The sequence below is a fragment of the Malurus melanocephalus genome, unplaced genomic scaffold (assembly GCF_030028575.1).
Source record: "Malurus melanocephalus ecotype Western Australia unplaced genomic scaffold, MMel_1.1 scaffold_121, whole genome shotgun sequence".
Lineage (NCBI taxonomy): Eukaryota > Metazoa > Chordata > Aves > Passeriformes > Maluridae > Malurus > Malurus melanocephalus.
In genome coordinates, this window is record NW_026623353.1 from 278,754 (window position 1) to 296,370 (window position 17,617).

The following is a 17,617-nucleotide window of genomic DNA, read 5'->3' on the forward strand; positions in this document are numbered from 1 at the left end:
AGGACTCTCAGTTGGAGTCTGCTGGGAGCTGATTTTCTACTTGTTGTTTTTTTTTCCCTGGGATGCTGAAGCCACTTTTGCAGTTGTGGGACTTTGGACTTCTGTGAAAAATAAATTTTAAAATGTCATTCTTTTCACTGTGAAAGATGATGCAAATCACTGAACAGAGGGTGCTAAGTTGTGTGCCTCTGTCTGACTAGCTGTCATAGCTCCAAAAGCATTGGGAGGCTATTTCAGTTACTTGCATTCCAAGCTACAGAAATGCTGTAAGTAATATATATCTATTCTATAATTAATAGACCATATGGTTGTGTGTGATTAATAAACCCCACTGACATGACAGCCCAAGTACTTGGATTTTTTTTTTTCTTTTCATTTTAAAATGCAGATGTGAATAGGAAAACAATGGCTAGTGATTTCCCATATTTAGGAAGAAGGTGCTTTTTCCTGATCTGGATTGAAGTTTTTATTGTATTTGTATTCATGTAAGAAATTTGGTGCTCTTTCTTTATAGTAGAATGAATAAAGGTACCATGGAAAAAAAATAAGAGTTTTACATTCCCCCAGAGTTCCTTTTTTTTTTTCTTTTTAGAAATGCTGCAAGCAAATTCAGTTAAAAAACTAAAAGCCATGTTGTGGGAGATGAAAAGTACATTTTGGCTTTGTTTTTTTCTTCATGACATATAGAAATGTAAAATGTAGGATTGTATTAGTGTGCTTAGACCATCTCAGAYTATTACATGGTGAAGGAAGGGAGTCAAATGCCACAGTTTAAGCAGATGGTGTTCATGAGTCTGTGTAACACTTCCCACACCACGGAGTGGGTGGAAGGATGAGAGCAGACTTCTCTACGCTGTCACAAAGGCTCAGATGCTGCACCAGATACAGCACCAGGATGTCTTTCACCAGATGTTGGTGGGTCAGACGGAAGCATCCTGCTTGAAGTTCAGCTTTCTTTCACTGTACCTGAGCCCTTCTTTCAGGTTTCAGTCTCTGGACTGCTGCTCCTGTGGGATCTCTTGTACCTCTGGTCCCACTCAAGTCCTCAGGACTGCAGGGGTATTGTTGCAGGAKTTTGGAGCTCAGTAGTTTATTCAAAGACACTCCCCTGTCCACCCCCTTGGTCATATACCTAGGAAGAGGATCTGATCCTTAACCAGCTGATCAATGCAACCATCCAGCACCAATCTTTTCAGCACATACTGATCTGTGAGGGTTCATATAAACATATTCTGCATCACATTTACCTCTTGGCAATTTGAAGAATCTACTRAAAAATGCCTTGCTCTACTTTCGGGACTCTTCCAGTATGTAAAATTAGACTGTTTACCTTGAATCCTTCACTCACTTTAGTTGTAGTACAAGAACACAGGGAAACTTTTGCCAGTGGGAAAATAATGCAAATGCTTTTTGTCCATAAAATGTGGGCTAGGAGGTGGTTACCAGCAGCTTTTACAATTGTAAGGTTGGCGGTTAACCATAGCAGGACAGTAGTATTGCTGTAATTGCAGCTAGAAAATACTTTCTGGTGATTTTCAGGTGGGTCAAATGACTTTTCCTGATTTTCAGCAGTTAATTTKTTGGCTAAAATATTTTAATTCTTTTCCCAGTGCTGTATTTTTACATAATTGGATTTAATGTCCTTAGAAAGGCTGCATTATTTTTCTAAGCCCAGAAGATAATGAGAACAATTAAAGAGAAGATAATGAGATGAGTCTTAAAGTCAGGGTGAGACGATCTAAGAAGAATCTGTATGTTCAAGGATGGTTCATATGACAGGACTCACTGACACAAATTGTTCTGTTGCTTCAGGACTACATGACAGTGCTTTCATCATATTTCATGAAGGGTCAGCATGGGGATTGCAGCAACAGGGAGTAGTGAACAGGCAGATGTAGCAGTTCCTGGATAACATAAAGGATATAGCCAGTAATTACAGACTGGATGGTGTAAAGGGCATAGCCAGTAATTACAGGCTCACTTCCCTCCCCTGGAGCACTTCAGTCCTTTCTCCAAGGCAGTGAGCAGAGCAGCTGTAACAATGATCCTCTTTTAACCCTTTCTTGAGGTTAGACATGGTGTTAGACATGTCAGTCATTTAACTCCAGGGCCCTGGCAAGGGTCAAGTGTGACCTTTGTCGTTGCAGGAGGATCCATAATTAGAGAGTAAATACTCAATGCCCTTGTGTTGTGTGTAGGTAGAAGTATGTCCTGTGTATATAATACATCCATATCATATTGCTGCTGCTAACATAAAGAAAGTTACTTTTTTGCAAATATGTGAGTAAATAAGCAAATTGAGCCCACATAAGTCATCTGACCAAGAGTGATAACTCACTGGCCATCTGTTTCTCTCTGTGACTTTGTTGCTTGCTCTTTGGATACAAAAATGTATCCAAATGAAGGAGCTTCAGTTTGCCATTTTCACATAATTCATTTGTTGCAGGCATCCTTGGGAATGATGGGTGTCTGTCTTGTTGCTGACTGTGAAAATTATGATATCCAGAAAAAAATTGACTTCAAAAATGCCAAGGAAAACGTGAACTTAGACACAAATTATRAAGATAATTTATCTAGTTTATCTGAATAACTGTTTTGTTATTGGAGTTATTTAATTTTCATCCAGAATCAGTAATCCCCTTTTTCAGTAAATGTAAAACCTTACCTTATGCAGGGATAGCTTGGGTAAATAGAAGTACCTGATAACTTGCCTCCACCACTTGGGAGGTGTTCCTGCTTGTAGATTTTGTTGTAACTTATATTCACATTGCTGTATACATCTCTAAAAATGACTCTAAATCTATGCCTCTGCTTTGAAAAGGGGTTGGGCACTTCTTGCCCAAATGCATTAAAGGTGTGTAGTGTCTTCTTTTTTTTGTTCAAGAAGGCAAAGGTAGCCAGAATGTTTTCTGAGTTGTTCCTGTTTTTGACCACTGAATTTACTCACAGTTTGTATGCTTAGGTATCTTAAACATTATTATAAGAGTTAAGGTTTCCTTTTCTTACCTGATTGTTCCAGGGTGGTAGAATACTGTTATTAGAAGCTGGATATGGTGAAATTTGTGTTTCTAGCCATCTTCTCTTGGACTCAAATCTATTGGTTCTGAAATCACCAAGTTTAGCACTGATTTTCAAGGTGTAACAATCAGGGAGAGAGTAGTTTTATGAAGTGGTAAAAATAAACAGGAATATGTTCAGACATCCTCTGAAACAAGACCTTGCCAATTTTGAAATGGCCTGCTCAACACCACAGTTTGCTAAAAGAGAAATCTATGTTATTGTAGTCACATGCTCAGATATAGCATTCTTGTTTGGTTTAGGGCTTTTTGCTTTAAATAGGGACAAAGTAAAATGTGTTGGAAACTTCTCTGATTACACAAAAGCAAGAAGTGGAACTAAATATTTAAATGAGTTGTTAATAGCATACATTTATGAAAAAAAAATTATTTTTATAGAGTTAGTGGTATGGGTCTYATTAAAATGGACAAATCATATCAGAAATACATAATTTAAAAGAAMCCCCCATTACTATTGAATCATCAACATTCTTTTGCAAGTAATATGTGTTTGGTTACTTTAGTTGAGGACATAGAGAGCTAGGTGTTTCATTTCATACCAAAACACTATCTTTTTCCTCTTGCATAAACCAGGCTGACTGATGATAGTTGATATTACATGCAGTGTGAGTCAAGGTAAGACTGAACTTCATCTAACTTCATCTGTTGAATCATTGCTTCTCATTCCTAAGAAGTTCTATGGACCTTATCTCCTTCAACAATAAATTACCTTCCTACTAGGGTTTCTTTAGAGATGCTGTTTTAGCTGTATTCTTTGTTGAAAACTAGGTTCAGGTTCCAATTGCCTGGAGTGTATTCTTGCTTGTTTTATAGGGGTAAGGAGTCCAAYGGACATGCAAGGATCGCTATGTATCTTGAGTTGATTCCTGCCATGAAGAGTGAGGATTGAACTCAAAGAGCATTTTTGGCTGACAGGGCCATATCCAGCAGTGCCTGTTCTCCAGATACTTCAAAGGCTTTGCGCTGCTTCACTGGCCTAAAGCAGGGAGTCAGAGCAGAGCCTCTGTTTCAGACCCCCATCTTCTTTCAGACTGCGGAGAGCCAATACTGGCTGTGTGACTGAATTACTGAGGCATGTTTCTCCGTCTGCTAGTTTGGCATGTTTTAAAAGAGGTCTGTGATCTGTAATCATAGTTTCTCTGCTTGTTTAATCATTGTGGAACAATAATTCTGCTCACCCTACTTCGCTTTTCATCCTCCTCCATCTCACCTTTGCCAAAAGCATGTGATGTTCCTGAGCTCGTTATAACCTTTCAGTCTTTTTTTGGAGCTGCAACATTTCTGCGAACACATTTCCCTCCTCTGAAGGTAACCAAATATTATGCTGACTTCTAGAAGAAGAGGACAGCAGTTTGTAGTCACAGCAGTGGCAGTTTCTGTGAGCTGGGCTACTCTGATTTGCAAATAACCCAACATTAAACAGCTTTGATAATTTCAAAATGCAGCAGCCTGGTTCTTCAGGATCACCTGAGCTTTAAGCATGCATTTGCTGCTGGCTGGAGTACTTGTTTCCATTAACCAATTCATCTAGTTAAAGGTTTTAAATTCCTGGTACCTTTCATGACACTGAAGTCCAAATGCTCCTTAGACTGTGAACATCACTATGACAGTTATTTTTCTCCTCAAGTACATAATTTGTAAATTTGGTCAGGGATGCTTTTATGGATGTCTGCTCAAGCATCTTATCAGAAGCTAGTATGGATAGGGCTCATAAGACCTTATGAGACMAGCAAACCGAAAACAAGTTCTTCAAATGAATGTAAAATTCATTTTTACATTGTTTATGATACCGAAATGAGAAAGGAGAGGCACTGAGTATTTAGGGTGAGGCAGGGGACAGAAATAAGGCTCTTACCCTCCTGTTTACCTCCAGGGGAATGGAAATAAACAAGAAAATGTGACCACCTACCAACAGTTTTGAAGCACAAAGCTCATTGCTTACAGCCAGGCCCTATGTCAGAGGCAGGGCACCATTATGTTTGCCTGCTCCCCCACCCCACAAGCAAGTCTCTCAGAGTTTAAGGTGACAGTGCTTGGGAAAGCTGGTGTGCTAAACTGACTGCTTTTTTTTTCTTTTATCTACCTTGAAAATCCCATCCTGCGTAATTACCTGTGTTTGTTGAGAAAAGCTGCAGTGGAAGAAAAGGCTTGTTAGTTTAGGGGATAAGAGGAGACAAAACAGGTTTCTCAATCCCTGTTCCTTTTGCACTGGAAGCTTGTGGCAGAAAGATAGCTGGATTTCCAGGGCAGCAGGGAATCACACTGGCTTCTATTGCTGTAATTGGGCAGATGCTACAGAAGATGATGCAATAAAAGCTATATGTTACTTCTATGTAGCTGGGCTTTTGGTATTTGCTGTAGGACCATTTATTAGGTAAATAATTAGTTTTTCCAGAGAAGAAGGATTCAATATATTTTGGAGAGATTTATGAGAGCTAAAAGGTAACACATGCATATATTGGCAGCTGTTTACAACACTAATTTGTGTTCATTTAATGCCTGAATTTTATTTCAAAAGCTTCAGACAATGCCTGATTGAGAAAATGGTGGCTAGAAGCAAAACAACTGAGAAATGTATTGGAAAAGCCTGCATATGATATTCATTCCTTTTGTAAAGAATATTTCCTTTATGACCTCCTCCTGCTTTGTGTTTAACATTTCAAAGAACTTTGGGGGACTCTCTGTAGGCTGTGTCTTCAMGAAGCCAGTAGCCAAGGATTCAAAGTATTGTCAGTGCTGGCCCAAAGCTGAAAACTGCAGGCGGTTTTAATCTCAGGGCGGGGGGTGGGTGTTTAAACCCAACCTTTTGTCTTCAGATTAGGGAGTGCAGGAGGATAGACTTAAGGGGTGTTAGTGAGAATTTTTTCACTGGCAGTTCAGTAATAGCATCAGGCTTTGGAAATACTTTTTTCCAATTCTTTGTTATTTCAGTAATTACTATGTGGTGGGTAGAAATCCATAGGGTTTGTGGTTTTTTTTAAGTTCCTCAGCAATGTCCCTTGGAGGACTGTGGGCATTTAAATGTCTTTTCAGATAGTCTGTCATTGTTTCAGTCCTGATGTCTGTGTTTATATTGTCTTAGTTCCACCAGCTAGGATAACAGTAACCTCCATCTTTAGAGAGGAAGGAAGACGAAAACAATTTAACATTAGCATCATGCTCTGACAAATCTGAAACCTTCCAGTTGTGAAGGCAGATTGCCTGATCTACTTCACACTGAGAGATGGAAAGGTTACTAAACATCTCCCCCATTAAGAAAAAAGATCAAAAGCCAGTCACTGAGCACTTGTATGTGGAGTTTCTTTTACTTCATGTTAAAATCTATTAAATGTTTGTCCTGAGTATTTGTTGATTCCTGAGATAGCTGGAGGTACAAAGCATTTGAAATTTTTATGTATGGGAACATGGTGACTCCTTGCTAAAGTTTCTGAGATGAGCACCATAACTAATAAGATTTAACACAGTTGGATTGTGTAGGTATTGAATTCAGCTCAATAGTGATCAGTTTTAATGAAGACTAAAGACTTYGTAGCTCTTAATTTTGTACATGATTCTTTCAGATAGAATTCTAATGCTATGAAATTTTACTTTCATATAAGTGGTCTTCTTAGATGTTTTATTCTTTTGAGAAAGTTATTTTTAAGTTTCAGGATATATTAAATGTCAGTGGTTCTCTGTGCTTTACACAAGTTCAATATAATACATAAAGGATTTTGAAAGAAATCCTATGCCACTGCCATTCACATGCTTTAAAGGATGTAAGTATGGTTTTGTGATGGGAATAAGGAGTACCCTTTACAGAATTAGAAAAAGAATATTCTTCTTTACTTTTCTAATTTTATATTAATTTTTTCTAATTTCACAATTTTATTTTGATTATCACAATCCTTTGTAATACGCAATCTTTTTTCTTAGTAACATCTACATAACAGTATACAAACACAACATCATATTTCACTTGTTCTTATCCCTGATTCAGGTGAGAAAGTTATAAGTTGGAAAATTCACACCAGAGACTGTTCTTATACGCAGTGTGACACTTCAGTGTTAGGAACATTTTGCTAAGGGGAGGATTTGGATGCTGCTCCCTTCTGCTTAGCTCCACGGAGGACTCAAAGATCTTGCAGTGTTCTCTAGTAATCTGGGAGGTAATAGTGCTTTCCCGGATTTAAGCCCCATTTAGTGTTTAAAACCAAATTAGTGAATAACATAGCAACTGACAGCCACAAAGTAATATGGAAGGATATGTAGAAAAAAAAGCAGCAGATCTCCTGTGGTCAATACATTTGCTTTAACAGATTGCTACTGTAGGGTGTCACTTAGTAAGACAAAAATTATTTTGTTGCAGTAGTCCCCTGTGGAAGAATTTAACTTTCTTACAAGGTGATGGAAGAAGTTTGAGATCCAGTGCTATAAAATGTTTTTTTCTTGTTCCTCTACTAGAATACAAAAATCTCTGCATTCAGGAGAAATGCTAAGAACAGCTTCTACAGAGAGGCAAGTGCAAGCGGTACCTGCATAAATCTTCACCTGAACAGGGCAATGGGAAATTGTCTCTGGTTGCACACAGGTGGGTAATATTAGAGCTTCAAAAGCAAGCAGAGGATGGCAACAAGCTGTGGTAACCAGGGGTAATCAGGGCAGATGTCCCAGGAGTGGAATCTTCCTTCTGATGGGTGCTACTGCAGAATCAGAAGAGGTGGGACAAGCTCCAGGGTCCCATTGAAAACAAATGACCAACAGTACCACCTTTAGAGGAATAAACTGTCTCTGCAACACTGCAGCCTGGTCCAGAGARCATGTAGACTGATAATTTTGCATCGATTTTCCAGAAGCCTTTGAGTCAGGCATGTGTAGAGTCATCTAATTTCTGTCTGTGCTAAAAATTCCTCTCTAGAGTTTTTTCATGCCCAAATGTATATGCCAATGAGACAGCCTCAAAACCTGAAACTATAATAAAATATCTACAAAGTAATTTAATTACTTTTCTGTGAGGTGAGGAACTGGTGCTTTTTCACTCTTAGGTGTATCTCTTGCTTGCATTCTTTTCAAACTTATGGCTGRAAACCATACATTTTTAGTACTAAACCACTATTTTGAAAGCCTGTTTAATTCAGGCAGAGCTTCATGCACATATGGAAGTAAATTCATGACAAGAGATTGTTTACAAAGGGTGGAGTAGCTTATTTTCAGGCCTCCCAACTTTTCTAAGGTTTTAAAGATCTCTACCTCTTGTACTTGCTATATATATGCAATTATAAAATATACACACTATATCACACAGCTGTATAAGCAAGAATTTTGAGAGGGCCCTCAGTACTGGGTTATTCAGCACATGTTCTGTGGTGTTATAGCAGCTGCAGGGATTTAGTTTCCTTGGTATGCTGTTTTTAGGACTGCCCGTCAAATATATTCATTGTCCTGTCTGCGGGACAATGCAAGCCATGCAAGATGCAAAACATTGCCCACTTCCTACTGCCAAGGGTCTTCTTTTCTTAATAGATTTTTTCTTTAAAAGTATCTGACACACAGATCTCCTTGTTTGTGTTGATGTAGCACCCAGAAGCTTCACAAGAGCCCAAGACGTGTGCACGCTTGGTGCCATCTTTACAACACTGGCTCTCTGGATCAATGGGAATGCAAACAGATGTGGGAATTAGTCTCTAGGAAGGTAATCTATAATGGCTTTTACTGCTGTCAGGATCTATGCTGGCTATTCACTTCTCGCTCTCCATTTTTTCAGCTCCCATAGCTGAAGGTTAGGCTGTTATTCTAACTTACAGTACAGCTGGCCCCCATATATCAGTATGCTACTTAAATACCAGGGTACTAATGATATATGACACCAGTGGAAAACAGGAAAGTTGAGGCCAATGTATCCTTTGGAAGAATAGTCAGTGAAGGAATTGAGTTGTTATCTGAATTGCTGTAAGTCCACTTCTCCAACTTACAGAATTCTGTTATATGTACAAGGAAGTCTGTGCAGGATTCTTGGCTTGTCTACCTCTCTAGTTAGTTTTGTACACTGAGAAGTTGCAAACCCAGCTTCCACCCATTTTAACTAACATGCTTTGAGTCAGTGATAATAGGAGAGGAAAAGCATGCATTGAAGCAAAAGCTGTATCCTACAAGGGTACCTGCTTGTACACTGTTTTCTAGGTAGATTTGGGTATCCATATTGAAAACCCTTCTGCATCAATTGTATTCTGTGCAGAGGAAGCACAAATGCAATCAGAAGGTCTGGTATTAAAAAAAACCAAAACAAAACAGGGGAGCCTTTCTTCTCATAACAGAGACAGGTTTTTCTTAAAAGTCATGCAAGTTAAAATAAATACCACAGCACACAAGGCAGCACACAGAGAAATGAATTGGTGAACTACAGCACGTGTGCAGCAGCAGCGCTGCATTCCTGTCATCACACATTCCCAAAGCGTAACACTGAGAGAAATATGATCTGAAACTAGTTTAAGAGGTGCTGTAACTAAGCCAGGATTACTACCATGGTATAATACAACCTGATAGCAAAACTGAAGACTTGCCTGTGATAAGCTCTGAAACATTTTCTTTTTATATTTGGAAATTTTTTCACTTATACCTTTGCCCTTGGGATCTTTTCTTTCCCTTTTTGGTGGAGTTTCTCAAATGCTCTCTTCAAGAAGAGAGTTGTCTGGGCAAGCCCAACTTTTCTCTTGCCAATAAATCTATCAAGAAAGGCTGCCTTATTTTGTGACCTGGACCACAAGCATAGATGACAAGTACTTGGCTTCTCTTGCATATTTGAATAACAACAAATACTAGTGAGAGGTGACAAATTAATAGTGTTAGTGTCAGAAGTCTGAGGACTGATGTGAAAGGGTGTGAGTGAGTTTTCTGGTTTGTTCTTGCTAGTATATCTGATTACAAATATCTGGAAGGGAAAAGAAGTGCTTCCTCCAGCCAAAGACAGTTGCACTATGTTGCCAGAACTCTTTAACCTGTAACGGATTGCTAAAAAGCTAAATGTCCTTTGGAGTATGAGTTCTGCACCTTTGTTTATATCAAGTTACAAGAATCCACACATGAAAATGGTGAATTTATGAAATGGACAACTTTCTCCTTCATGGATTTGTTAATATTAGAAATGCTAGCAATGTATTTTCTCAGGAAGACTATTATGCAGAGTTGTAAATCTAATAAACCCATAGATTACCAAGGCCTGTGATGTTATACGTGAGCTTGGTGTTTTTCCCAAGTTCATGATTACATTTTTCCCACCTCTTCTCATAATCCATTTCCCCTCCTCCTCTGCTTTACAACTTCTTGTACTATAGGCTTTTTTCCCTGCTTTATTTTCTGTTAATTCTTTTCTGCACTCCCTCTCTTACTTTCACAGACCCTGCGTTTTTCCCAGAATCTCACAGCATCCTATCTCCACCTTTAAAAGTGTTACAGAATATGATGATTTTATTTCATAGGCCACAGAATGACCACCTGTTCCCTGTTGAACCTGGCTGCCGCTGACTCTGGCCTTCCTTAGTGCAAAGTCTCCTGTGTGTCTCAGTATTACCAATKTTATTCGTAGTGTTTGTTTCTGAAGCTGAGGACCAGGAAAGGACCCCTATCATACATCTGCAGAGTGTGACACCACAAGACTCTGTGTGGCACTTGGCATCTTGTCAGTGCTAACTCTCCTGGTGGTGTTGGATGCTTGTTAGGCACCAGATCAGCTGACAGAAATAAAGTGAAGCCCTTCTAATTTCCTCCACAAGGCAGCCAGTTCAGGCTGTGCGCAACAGGCAAGGTAGGGTAAGGGAGAAGCCAGGCTTTGAATGCATAGTTTGAGAGAAAATAATTTTGGAGGTGTAGCTTGTCTTTGTGAAGAGAGAATTGTTTTCCTCATTGAATGTCCTATTATTCTGCCATTTTTATTTTAGAATTTGGCTTGTGTACTTATTTAATTTGAAAACTTGATGCAGTCAGTCCCCAAGCTGAGGAGGTAGCTAAGGTAGTAACACCAGCCTACTGAAGCCTGCTACTGTCCCTATGGAAACCTTTTTGTCATAGGAAAAAAGTAGTCCCAGCTGAAACTTGAAATACCACATTACAGGAGAGCAATTACCATATATTCACAACCATGCATGCACATACACATGCAGAGAAATATATATACAGCTCACTGTATTGTACTCTGCTACATAATTATTATTTTTCAGATACGGAAAAATAAACCTATGAAATGGAAGCTGAGATCCCAAAGTTTTAACAGTGCACTTGCTACTGATTTCCTACAGTCTTCTGGGGCTGTTATGTCCTTTTCTTTTATACATTTTCCATCTACAGAATGGGAACAGACCTGCTYAGCAACTAATAAATGTTTATGAAGATCAAATGCAATAGATATTCTTAGTAATATTTGGTTTCTTTTCTTTTTAAAAGATAAACCTTATGGTCAGAGGCAAAGATTTTGCATTGTGTCTCCAAAAGACTTCAGGCTTCTTATGAACTTGGACTGAAGGAGGGTTGTGATTGAAAACTTGAATATACAAGAATCCTTTGTAATGTCTGATATGGACCTAAGATTCTTTTTTAAAATTCATAATATTAAATCTATACCTTTGAAATGGCTACTATTATGTTGCTAATTCCTGATAAGGACTTGTTAGATTATGAGGGAGGCAGGATGACTATTTTTGGTTTAGTTCAGACTTTTCCCCCAAGATCTCTAAGCTCTATTTATCCAAGCGTCACCTCTCCTAGTAATCCAAGAAAGAGATGGTTCCTGTTGGCTTAAAATACCGAATTATAAAAATGAATGCTTTAACTGATTCTCAGCAAAAAACTTTGAAGTTTAATCTTTCCCTAATTAAATAAACTATGTCCCCAAAAACAAACACCAAAAAMCAGAACAAAACCCTCTCCAAACAATTAGGGATTAATTTAAAAAAAAAAAAGCACAAGCAAAAAGCTTTGAAACCATCTCCTTTTCATTTTTCTCATCACTAGCAAGTGTTCAGATTCCCATTAGTACATTAGTACAGTTCCTGCTTGGGAGAATTTTTCCTTACTTCTAGCAAGCTCTATCAGACTATTTCCATATTTCTTTTTACAATTAGGCAAAACTCTACCAATATGCAACAGGTAGACAAAAATATTTGTAAATTACAGCAGAATTTCCCAGTGGTTTTTACCMAAGAAAATTGGTCCTCCTTGCCCCTGGTGGAAATGTTGGAATAAATGGCATATTTTTATTTATTTCAATCTGTGCTTATAAGGGTACTGTACTATTGTTCATCAATCAGGACAGCCATTTGTAGCTGAGAATTCTTCTTTCCTCACCCTGCTCTGACATAGCTGTATGAATCGAGAAATTTCTTTTCCTTTATTAAAAACAGAGTTAATTTAAATGTCTCAGAGTAAAAGGTTGTGGCTTTATTTTTTCTTCTGTTTTTGTTTTTTTTTTAAGCTCACAAATTTTAGCTTTCAGATCACATGAATAAATTTCTTTAATTTCAGTTTGGCCGCTGAAGCAAAAAAAATCAATTACACTCACAGTTCTAGCTCTTATTCCAAAGAAAACAGCCCAAACTTAAACTTGGTCTTTAATTATATATCTGATTCATTCCAGTAACAACACTTGACTTCAAACAATTCAAGAGCAGGAGGAAACTTGCTCTGAATTCCTCTCTTCAAAGAGGAGGACTCTTTCAGATAACATGTCAGACGACTTTAAGCTGAAACCAAACAAGATAACTGAGAAGATWTAATACAAGGAAGTTTAGCTGACCACAGGAACATGTCAATACTAAGAGAAGGCCTCCAAAGTTGTTTTTAAACAGATCTCCCCACACTTGGGAAGAGAAAATTGACCTTATTCCTCTCCTTCCCTCCTCTTTTCATAGTTGCAGGAGCAAATTGCTATTCATTTAAAAATACCACACAGTGAAAATTTATCATTATTTATATCCAAAACTATAAACCAACCTAACTCCTACAACTGATAAGTAGAAGATACCGTGTGTTAATTGTATGTACTGTATTACTTTTGTTACAATTCATAGAAGTGTACAAATTAAGTCAATTAAAGCTGCTTGAAAGYCTCCTGTGCACTGTCACCAGTTCATTACTGCACAGCAAATTGCTTGAAAAGAATCAGGACATGTRTGCTTTATCTGACAATTGCAGAGCCATCCCATCTTTTTTTTTTTTATTTGATACTTGTTAGAATATTTCAGTTGGGAATAATTATACAGAAAGCCAGTGTAAAGATCACTGTGGCCTTGTTTGTTGTTGTATTTGTGTGTGTGTCCTGCTTTCTTCTGTATTTCTACTTCTTGACCTCATTTTTCCTCCTCATTGCTGATACCTATTTGTATCTGGTCTCATGACTTCTTTTAATGGAACARATTGATATCTAGGGCTGTGTCTAAACTAGAAGAAAAGTTGAATTTAGTTCAGCAGCATGTTGAAGTTAGCTGGCAGCTATATTCAACCACTTCTTGACCGCTGGAAAGGCAAAGCCATCATTCATTCAACTTTCAGATGGTGCAATGAGAATTTATGCTCCCAGCTAGAATTTAATTTGCTTCTCCATCTGGTAAAATGAGTCCTTATTTATGTTTGGCTTAACTAGGTAGTGCTAACCAATCTACCCCAACCTCAGCCTTGGAGGATAAAAATTGAACGATTCTAGAAGTTCTTACGGTTTTTCTGGTCTGAGGGTGAAAACATGCTCTATTATAAGCTTGGCGTAGGTTGATGAGTAAATTGCTGGATGAGTAAGTTGCATGATGATGGAAAATCTTATGTTTTTATTAGAGGAGCTCTAGGCCATCTTTTTTTCTCATCTTTTTCCTGTTGCTACCAGTATACAAAGCATCAGTGGAAATATGTCATTCCTGATAGCTTTTCACAGTTGGAAAAAGAGGAGGCTGAATGAGAAAGAACCTCATAGCATTTAACTTTCAACTTTCTTGTTGAGTTTCATTAATATAATTTCTATTCATATGAAAAGGACGGCTGTGTATGACCCCCTGAATATTTCTATGGTGTGTGCACTGCCCACAGACAAGCTGAGGTGGCTACTGAAGAGACTAACCCATAGCCATGCAGCAAGGCAGCAAAGGGATAATATCTCATGGTCCACTGACTTTTGATGTTAATTCACTGATGGTCATCCTTTAACTGGTTCACCATAATGGAAAATTTCCAATTACAGAATTACAGTCCTCTGTTTTTCCATGCTTAGAAATTTTGCAAAAACCAGTGTAAGAAAGATAAATTATAACAATGTAAATACGTAAGTAATTTACTGGCAAAATTTTTACATCCCTGCATTGCAGTTGTCCCCATTGGTAAGGGTGGCAGCACCTGACACCAGGCATGTTCGGAGCTGTCTCGCAGAGGAGGAACCGAGTCCCTTCGCACAGTTCTGGTTAACTTGGATTTCATAAAATGCCCAGGTGGCCGAGCCCCAGTGAAGTGGGTGCCCTGGGCGCAGATGTGTGAACCACTGTGGTGAGAGGGTGGACAACCCCCTTCCCGCCAGTGAAAGGATAGCCCCCTGGACAACCTTGTGGAGTGTGGTGGGTTTTTAATGTGGTGTGACTGACTAGGCCCTCCTGGGGAGAGCCGGTTCTTCAGGGGCCGATGGGGAAAGGCGGCGGAGGATGCGTGGGTGAAGCCTGCAGGCTGTACGCAGGGGTGGCCCGAGGATGCTCTCCCGGCACCTTTCCCCCAGCTGTGTCCATTCGCCCCGCGGCTGGCCCGGGGCGGTAGCGGTGCCCGAAGGGGCCCGGCCCGCAAGGCCGCTCTGCCCGCCACCCGCAGCTCGGCGGTGAAGGGTGCCTGGCGCTGCGCACCCGGCCCCGGCGACCCGCCGCCCCCACTTCCACTGGCAGGAACGAAGGAAGGAAGGAAGGACGGACGGACGGACGGACGGAAAGGAGGCGGAGCGGGAACGGGCGGGAGAGGGCCGGGTCCCTGCGGTGCACGGGGCTTTGTACGCGGGCGCCTACGAGCCGGTGCCGCGCGGGGGAGCACAGAGCCCGGCGGGACTGGCACGGGTCCCGCGGGAGTAGCATGAGCCCGGGCGGCGGCGAAGGGCCCGACGCTCCGGCAGCAGCTGCTCTCGGCGCGGCGGGGCGTAGGGTGGGCGGCKGGCGGGCCGGGCAGGCGGGCGGAGCGGCCGGCGGCCTCCCCGGTGGCCTCGCCCCCCGCGCCGGCCGCCCCTAGCGCGAAGCTGGCGGCGGTCTAGCTCCTGGGACAGGTGGGCGGGAGTCGGCGGCGACCATGGCGAGGCGCGGCGCTGCCAGGGGCCGCGGGCCGCTGTCGGCCGCCCGGGCGCCGCAGGCCTGAGGAGGAAGGCGGCGGCGGCGGCGGCGGTGGGGCGGGTGGGGGGTCGCGGCTGCATCCGCTCATCCCGCGGCCGACAGAGGCGTCTGTGGGCCCTCCCTTCTCTCCTTTCCCTCCTCCTTCCGCCGCTCCGCCCGCCGCGCYGAGAGCTGCCGCCTCCTCCCCCGCGCCGGGCGCGCCGCGGTCGGGGTCGCAGCCGGCGGCCGCGGGATTTTCCTCGTTTGTTTGGGCCTTTTGTGTCGGAGCTCACAGTTGGCTAAGCACGGCTGGGCTGAATTGGGCCATTGTTCGGGACCCCCGAGCTCCCACGCTGCACATCTCTCGTCCCCAGCCCCTTTCAGCCCCCCTTCCTCCCAATTCCTTTTTTTGCCTGAGAAGCCACATAACGTGCCTTTCCTCCACGCAAATCTGGGAACTATAAGCCGGACCGATTGCAAATGAAGTGTAATGCATTGTGGGACGTGTGTAAAATTGGATCATTCGAGGGGGAAAAAAAAAAAAAAGGAAGGGACCTGCGGCTGGCGCCCTAGAAGAGGGAGCGGCGAGATGCGCGCAGGTTGCGCCCCGGCGGTGCCCGCGCTAGGCTGATGCCCGGCAGCGCGCACCCCTGACCCATGCTGCGGCGGGAGGAGTAGGCTTGGGCATCCTCAGGATGAAGAAGACGCGGAGTACGACCTTGCGGCGGGCCTGGCCTAGCTCCGACTTCTCCGACCGGGCCTCAGACCGCATGAGGTCCCGCAGCGAGAAGGACTACCGACTGCACAAGCACTTCCCCCCAGCTTTTATTTCCCAGGCATCACGGGGCTACATGACATCAGGTTTGTAACATAATTTGTGTATGCGAGAGAGCTTTATTGCGAGGCTGCCGCGGGATGTSTGTCTGGCTGGAAAGGCTGTGTTGGTGGGTACGGAGGGGAGCCTGCGATCGGGAGGCTGAGTTGTTATGAATAATGCAAAAAAAAAAAAAAATAGCATACATCCACCATTTTGTACCTCTGCAAGATTCACAGCGGGGTCCTCGCAATATGGTGTTTAAAATCTATTAGTCGAGTGAAATAAATCTATGAGAGAAACGGTTGCATCTCTGTTGTGGAAGAGCAGACAAAAATGACTGGATGTGCAGAGCATGGAGCCCTTTGCGCCTTTTGTGCGTAAAAGCATGTGCTGGATATTTACTGCTCCCCCACACATTCCTTTTCAAATCCAGCTAACTCTAGTTAACTCATCGGGTTTTCGGGTTTTTCCATTTTGGAAAGGAAAAGGGTTACTTGTGATTGCAAACGCACTTGCCGTGTTACAGACTCTCTGGGTTTTAGCCTGCATGTTTCTGCAATGGCAAGGCATGTGTTGGTGAAAATGACTGTAAACACATTTGCATTTGTTTTTTGAGGTGTAGAAGGAGACCAGACCTGTGTATGTGGTGGAACACACACGTGCATGTATATTCATTTGTCAGTGGTTTTCAAGGAAGGCCGTWGGGAAATAATGGACACTGCACCAACATGTTTGTGCATGGGAAAGAGAAAGCGCAAACAAAACAAAAAACAGCGCAGGAAAAGGCAGGCATCAGGGAGAGGCTTGGCCTCTGATGGAGTGCTGGTGAGATTTTGGAAAGCCTCAGTACTGTTAGCAGAATCTGCTCCATCCTGAAATACGTCTTAATGKCCTTGAAATTAAGGAATTTCATAAATACCCGAAAGAAGACTTGGAAAAATGCTGATGGGGAGGGGGCTGGGGGCAGAAAATCCTGGAAACCTCCTTTGTTGTTCTGCTGCCTGTTTATTGTGATGATAGGACATAACGTGTCATTATTACGATGGCAAATTCCAATTTATCACAAAGGCACTCCTTTCCCTCTGAGGTACAATTTAGGTTGAGTAGRTAGATTCCTTTAAAGGAGAAAACGAAGGTATTTATAATGCATTACTGAAAATGTCTCCAGTCCTGTATGCTCTCCCCTCCCACCCTATTTCTGCTGCAAAGGTTGAGCCAAAGATTGTGGTTTTCAGTTACATGCTTGCCTTCCTATCTCTGGCCCTAATAAACGGATCTCCTTAGTCAGGATTGGTTTCTCATTTTTTAAAAACRCCTCGGTCTCGTGACTGTTCTTTCTTTAATGCCCGAGTACAAGATAAATAATATGCATTTTATTAAAAAATCTCTGTGTGTAGGAATATTGTGGTGTTTTGGCAATTGGTGCTCTGATTTTT

The 17,617-nt window shown here is 41.6% G+C and overlaps 1 protein-coding gene across 18 annotated transcripts in view; it reads left to right on the top strand.

Annotated features, from left to right (window-relative positions):
- The window catches only part of STOX2 (storkhead box 2), a 142,720-nt gene that overhangs the window by 55,058 nt on the left and 70,045 nt on the right, over nucleotides 1-17,617 (top strand). For 6 of the 18 annotated variants that reach the window (XM_057370186.1, XM_057370189.1, XM_057370196.1 and 3 more), the window contains one exon: nucleotides 7,521-7,647. The exons of 10 other annotated variants lie outside the window; for them this stretch is intronic. Coding sequence is in view for 3 of the 8 variants with exons in the window: in XM_057370196.1 (XP_057226179.1) it covers nucleotides 7,620-7,647 (28 nt within the window). In the remaining 5 variants the exon portion in view is untranslated. Of the gene's footprint in view, nucleotides 1-7,520; nucleotides 7,648-15,548; nucleotides 16,226-17,617 lie in introns of those variants that run through there. 2 more of the 18 variants (XM_057370182.1, XM_057370190.1) reach the window with 2 other exon arrangements.